Source organism: Trichechus manatus, unplaced genomic scaffold, assembly GCF_000243295.1.
Source record: "Trichechus manatus latirostris isolate Lorelei unplaced genomic scaffold, TriManLat1.0 scaffold00207, whole genome shotgun sequence".
In the NCBI taxonomy this organism is placed as follows: Eukaryota; Metazoa; Chordata; class Mammalia; order Sirenia; family Trichechidae; genus Trichechus; species Trichechus manatus.
Window position 1 is genome coordinate 2,561,296 of NW_004444143.1, and position 6,614 is coordinate 2,567,909.

General features: G+C 54.3%; 1 protein-coding gene across 1 annotated transcript in view; it reads left to right on the forward strand.

The window, feature by feature from the left end:
• SIPA1L3 (signal induced proliferation associated 1 like 3) overlaps positions 1-6,614 on the forward strand; it is a 190,142-nt gene that overhangs the window by 68,848 nt on the left and 114,680 nt on the right. The window contains exon 2 of the mRNA XM_023742305.1: positions 1,773-3,585. Coding sequence (XP_023598073.1) covers positions 2,073-3,585 — 1,513 coding nt within the window. The 5' untranslated portion in view covers positions 1,773-2,072. The remainder of the gene's footprint in view (positions 1-1,772; positions 3,586-6,614) is intronic.

Below are 6,614 nucleotides of genomic sequence, written 5' to 3' on the forward strand. Positions count from 1 at the left end.
GGAGGTGATCCTGCAGATGGAGGTGATCCTGCAGAGGGAGGTGATCCTGCAGAGGGCACCACAGTGCTGAGCTGCAGTATAGACCCCCCCCAGAGGCTGCAAGTCAGGGAGTGCTTACATGGCGGGTCAGGCAGAGGCCATCGTTCACAAGTTCATACATAAATATTGAATGAGCATCCTGGATGCTGTTCCCCATGCTGGGCATACATCAGTGAGCAACACAGGTGTTCCTGGAATGAAGTTGACATTTCGGTGGTGGAGGCAGTCAGCAAACAGACAATGACAAAATCATTTCAGTTGGTGGTAACTGCTAAGAAGAAAGCAAGCAAACAAGCCGAGCGGGTGACAGAGAGAAGGTTCCAGGAGATGAGGGCTTCTCTGCTGGCATAGGTGGCTTGGGGAGGCTTCACGGGGGAGCTGGCATCACGGGAAGGAAGCAGCCTGGTGGGGAACGGAGGAAGCATATCCAGATATCCTGGGTTGAGCTTGGGTGCAGAACAGAAGGCCAGTGGGTGTAGATCTAGTTGGGGAGGCCGGCAGGGCGGGATCCTGTGTAGGCTTGTGACCGGAAGGAGGAGTTTGGGTTTTCATCTAGGGCAGCCAGGAGCTGCTGGGGAGATCTCAGCTGCGCAGTGATGGGATCTGAGTAACAGGTCGTAGTATCTGTTAACCACACAGATTTCTAGAGACACCCCCCTGTGGCTTCCCTCCTGCAGATCCGTGAGTGTTCATATTGGCTCATCCATCGTTCCCACTGCTGTCTGGTGGGGCGTCTGGCTGGGCTGACTGCAGGAAGTACAGGGGACAGGGGAACATGTTAAACAGCACCACAGGGCCTAGCCAGCCAGGTCCAGAAAGTGGGAAACTCCACAGGACAGGGGACCTCGTTCCTTTAGTAAATGGCAGCAAATGAGAGGGAGAAAGGTCTGTAGAGAGCAGAAGAGACTTAAGAAATGTATCTGTTGGAGCGGAGTGTGACTCTTGTTCGGGTCCTGGTCTGCACACACCAACTCTGAAAAGACACCTTGGAGACAATGGGGCGGGGGGACATTTAAAAACATTAAAAAAAAGCCAAGCCTGCTGCTGTCGAGTTGAGTCAGACTCGTAGCGACCCTATAGGACAGGGTAGAACTGCCCCATAGGGTTTCCAAGGAGCGGCTAACTGCCAAGCTTTTGGTTAACAGCTGGGTTCTTAACCACTGCGCCACCAGGGTTCCAGACAGGGTACTAGATGATGATAAAGAATTCTTGTTAATTTTGATGAGTGTGATAATGGTGTCATGATTGTCTTTTTCAGACCTTATCTGTTAGAGATAATAAGCTAAAATGTTTAAAGGTGAAATGACTTGATGTCTGGGATTTACTTCAAAATATTCTGGCAAAAAAAAAGGTATAAGGAGAGGGGAAATTGGGAGTGACCGCTAACAGATCTGGGGTTTTTAGGGGAGTGATGGAACTGTTCTGGCGTTAGATAGCTGATGATGGTTGCACACCACAGGAATATACTAAAAACCACCAAGTCATACTTCAAAGTGTAGCTGTGGATGGGCTGACGAAACGGGACTGGCAGACAGGTGATGGCTGCGCAGGCTGGTGATGTACGTGGAGGCTTCACCATGCTCTTTCTTCTACGTTTGAGTGTGTTTGAAATGTCCATGATATAAAGAAAATTTTTAAAGGAGTAAAAGTGCTCCAAACAGTCATGTGTCGTGTTCTCTGGGAGCAGTGACGCGGCCGTCACGTCTTACACTGTCCTTCTCTTCCCTCTGCAGCATGGCGGGGAGGACGCCCCTGCGGCCAGCCGGCCCTCCACAGCACCTGCTGCTTGCTCCGCCCTGCTGAGCCCTCGCCTGGAGCCCCCAGGACAGCACCTGCCTCCAGAGGCTGTCCCGGCTCAGCGGTCCACAGCGATGGTGGAGAACTGGACCCCACAGGCTCACAACCTTCCCGGCAGGCCTCAGGGGCCATCTTCCTCCATCCTGGGACTGGCAGTCCTGAACAATGGCTGAGGGCCGGGGGACCCCATAGAGTCACACTACAGCTCGCGGCAGCCAGTAGCACTCTCGTGGACTATGACCACCTATCGGCCCATTCCCAGTGATGGCGTGGACCTGGCAGCCAGCTGTGGGGCCAGGGGGGCTGAGGTCCTCCCGGGGCCACACCCGGGGGACTATGCTCCCATGGGATTCTGGGTCCAGAACGGCAGCGTGCCCCAGCCTGTTGTTGAGAGCCCAGCCGCTGCCACCACCCGCCTCAGCGCCACCACCCCAGCGGTGCCCAAGATGGGCGTGCGCGCAAGGGTGGCCGACTGGCCACCCAAGCGAGATGCCCTGAGGGAGCAGAACATCCCAAGCCCCTCTCAGGATGCAGACGGCACCAAGGCTGCGCAGGTAGCGCAGGTCCCCCATGCCGTGAGGAGCATACAGAACGGGCAGCCCGCCAGCACCCCAGCCTCCTCACGGCCCAAAGCCTCCCACCAACTCTCCCGGAGAAGGTCCAAGGACGTGGAGTTTCAGGACGGATGGCCCCGGTCCCCGGGCAGGGCCTTCCTGCCCCTCCGGCACCGCAGCAGCAGTGAGGTCACCCTCAGTGAGTGTGATGCGGAGGAGGCAGGGGAGCCACGGGGGCCCCGGCTCACAGGGGCCCTGCCCCTCTTCCGTGAGTACGGCAGCACGTCCTCCATCGACGTGCAGGGTGTGCCGGAGCAGAGCTTCTTCGACATCCTTAATGGGTTCCGCAGCGGACAGGTGGAGCCCCGGGGCCCCCAGGACCTCACTCAGCTCCTGCCGGTCGACGCCAGCCTGCACCTTGCAGGGAGCAGCAGCAGCGGAGCCAAGGGGGACCCCCGGAATGGGCAGCCCCTAAAGGACGGTCTCCTACCGCTGCAGCCGCTGAAGGAGAAGGCCCGGAAGAAGCCCGTGCGGGGCCTCGGTGCTGCGGACACAGTGGACTCGTCCATTTTCCGCAAGCTGAGGAGCAGTAAGCCGGAGGCCGAGGCCGGGCGGTGCCCAGGGGAGGCCGAGGAGGGTCGCAGCCCCCCGGAGGCCAGCAGGCCGTGGGTCTGCCAGAAGAGCTTTGCCCATTTCGACGTGCAGAGCATGCTGTTTGACCTGAACGAGGCGGCCGCCAACAGGGGGTCGGTGGCCCAGAGGCGGAACACCACCACCGGTGCCTCCGCCGCCTCCGCCGTGGTGTCCCTGACGGTGTCGCAGGCCCACAGCCTGGGGGGCCTGGACCCGGCCTTCACCAGCACAGAGGACTTGAACTGCAAAGAGAACCTGGAGCAGGACCTCGGTGACGACAACAGCAACGACCTGCTGCTCAGCTGCCCGCACTTCCGCAACGAGATCGGCGGCGAGTTCGAGCGCAACGTGAGCTTCTCCCGGGCCTCCGTGGGCTCCCCGGGCGGCGGTGGCGAGGGCCGGCCAGCAGAGCCTGCGCTGAGCGCCTACCGCACCAACGCCAGCATCTCCGTGCTGGAGGTGCCCAAGGAGCAGCAGCGAACGCAGAGTCGCCTGCGCCAATACAGCATCGAGCACGTGGACCTCGGTGCCCGCTACTACCAGGACCACTTTGTGGGCAAAGGTGATGGGGGCGCCCCACCACTCCCTCCCTCCCTCCCTCCCGAGTGTCAGGGCCTGCTCTGAGGGTACCTAGGAAACGGGACCTAGCGCATCGCGGCCGTGAGGCTTCAGTGAGCCAGCCGCATCACCCGCTCAGCCCGGTCTGGTGCACGGCCAGCATTCCAGAAACCTTTAGCCGCTGGAGACAGCAGATTTGCATTTACTCAGCAAGTACGTGTTTGGAACAACTACGTGCCAGGCACCTGCTAGAACCTAGGGATACAGCGGTGACTAGGTTCAAACAAAAACCCCTGTCTTCCTAGAGGTTACGTTTTAATGGAGTAAGACAAATAATAAAACAAGATCGATACGTAAAAATCTATAGTGTCAGAGGGTGGTAATCGCTGTGGGGCCAAGTCAGGCAGGAAGGAGGGAAGGCAGGTTGGGTGGGCGGGCTGCAGTTTCTAACTGGGAACCAGCAGGCAGGGCCTCAGAGGTAGGTGCCACCTGAATACTGAGCCGGAGGAGGTGAGGGGGAAGGAGGTGAGGGACAGCCACGTGGGGGTCTGGGGAGCCTGTTCCTGAGGTAAGAAGCAGCAAGTACAAAAGTCCCAGAGCACTGGAGGACCTGGAAGGAGGCTAGTGTGGCTGGGGCAGAGTGATGAGGGAGAACAGGAGCTGAGGCAGAGGTGACGGGGCAGGTTGTGAGAGACTTTATGGGCCAGGGGAGGACTCTCGCTTTTACCGCGAATGGAGTGGAGCCACTGCAGAGTTCTGAGCAGGGGAGAGCTGCAGGTTCCCTCTGGCTGCACGTGGGAAACAGACTGGGAAAGGGTGGGAGCAGGGAGACCAGGGAGGAGGCCGCTCCCATCGTCCCTGCAGGAGTGGGGAAGAAGCAGGCTGGTTCTGGGTGTGTTTGGAAGGTGTCAGCACCAGGGGGAGCTGGGCTTCACACATCACACGCTTCACACAGCACTGCGCAGAGTCCCCACTCTCAGAGGCCAGGCAGGAAACAAGTGCGGGTGAAGCAGCCCCCACCCCTGGCTCAGCTCCAGCTGACTGGGTCATGCAGGAAATGCAGACAAACCCAGTACTGCCAGCTTTTCCAGGGTCTTTTTGTTGTGGTTGTTTTCACAATACCTATTTTATTGTGTTTGTGGTGAAGGTTTACACAGCAGTTTAGGTCCCGTTCAACAATTTCTATACAGATTGTTCAGTGACATTGGTTACATTCTTCACAATGCGGGAGCATTCTCACTATTGCCATTCTAGTTGTTCCCTTTCCATTAATCTAGTTTCCCTGCCCCCTTACATTCTCATATTTGTTTTAACGTAATCAGTAACCAGATGATTTTGTAAAGGAGTACAGTACTCACAGGTGATAATCCTTTATTTTGTGAGCCAATCTGTTATTTAGCTAAAAGGTGGCCTCGGAGCTAGTTTCAGTTCAAGGTTTAAAGAGTATCTCAGGGCATTAATCTGGGGAAGTCGTCCAGTCTCAACCGATCTAGTAAGTCTGGATTACTTAAAAACTTGAGATTCTCTTCCACATTGTTCTCCCATTCTATCAGGATCCATCTGTTGTGGTCCTGATCAGAACGGTCGGTAGTGGTAACCAGGCACCATCTATTTTTCTGGGCTCAGGGTAGATGAGGCGATGGTTTGTGTAGACTCTTAGTCCTGTAGATTCGTTTCTTCTTTAAGTCTTTGGTTCCTTTTTTCTCTTTTACTCTGGACAAGTAGGGACCAACAGCTGTATCTTAAATGGCTGCTTGCAAGCTTTTAAGACCCCAGACACTAGTCACCAAACTAGGACACAGAACATAACTTTATGAACTGTATTGCGCCAGTCGACCGAGTTGGCCCCCAAGACTGTGGTCCTAACCCTTCAAACCCAGAAATCCAATCCCGCGGGATGTTTGGTTATGTCTAAGAAGTGTCCTTAACTGCCCCCAGTGTGCTTCATTGTATATATGCATCTGTATATACACACACACGTACATACACACACACATGTACATACACACACGTACATACACACACACGTACACACACGTACACACATGTACACACACATGTACATACACACATGTACACACGTACATACACACGTACATACACACGTACACACATGTACATACACACATATGTACATACACACATATGTACATACACACACATATGCATACACCTGTATCAGACAAACCTGTTGCCATCGTGCCAATTCCTACTTGGCGACCCTGTGAGACAGGGTAGAACTGCCCCACAGGGTTTCTAAGGCTGTAAATTGTCACAGAGGTGGACTGCCACATCTTTCTCTCCTTGGGTTCAAACTGCCAACCTTTTGGTTAGCGGCCGAATGCTTTAACCACTGTGCTACCAGGACTCCTATACCTGTAGATACTCACATACGCACCTGTATACATATATGCCTACCGTAAACCCGTTACCATTGAGTCAGTCCGACTCATAGCGATCCTATAGGACAGAGTAGAACTGCCCCCCGTAGGGTTACCAAGGAGCGGCTGGTGGATTTGAACCACTGTCCTTTTGGTTAGCAGCCGTAGCTCTTAACCACTGTGCCACCAGGTCTCCATATGCCAAATGAGGGTAAGATATGCACAGCTTGACAAGGTAAACGATGTCACTGATACGTACACGATACCTACATATATATTTTTTGGTTGTTGTTACAAAATTATATATGTGATAGCAATTACCAAAAGATCCTTTTTTCCTGTGTACCGTGGTCAAGCTGTGCGCATTGTACCCTCATTCGGTGTTCCTTTCCCATCATCGAAAATAACAGTTGTCCACTAGCTAGAGAGGGAATTGCCTCTTCTGTCCCACGACCCCCATCCCTGATAACCGCTAATGAACATTAGTTTCTGTATATTTTCTTGTTCATATCCATAGAACTTAGAATATACAGTATTTGTTTTTTTGTGATAGACTTATTTCGCTGAACATGTCCTCCAGGTTCATCCGCATCGTTAAGATGTTTAGGGAACTCATTTTTCTTTACCGCTGAGTAGTGTCCGTCGTAGGTAG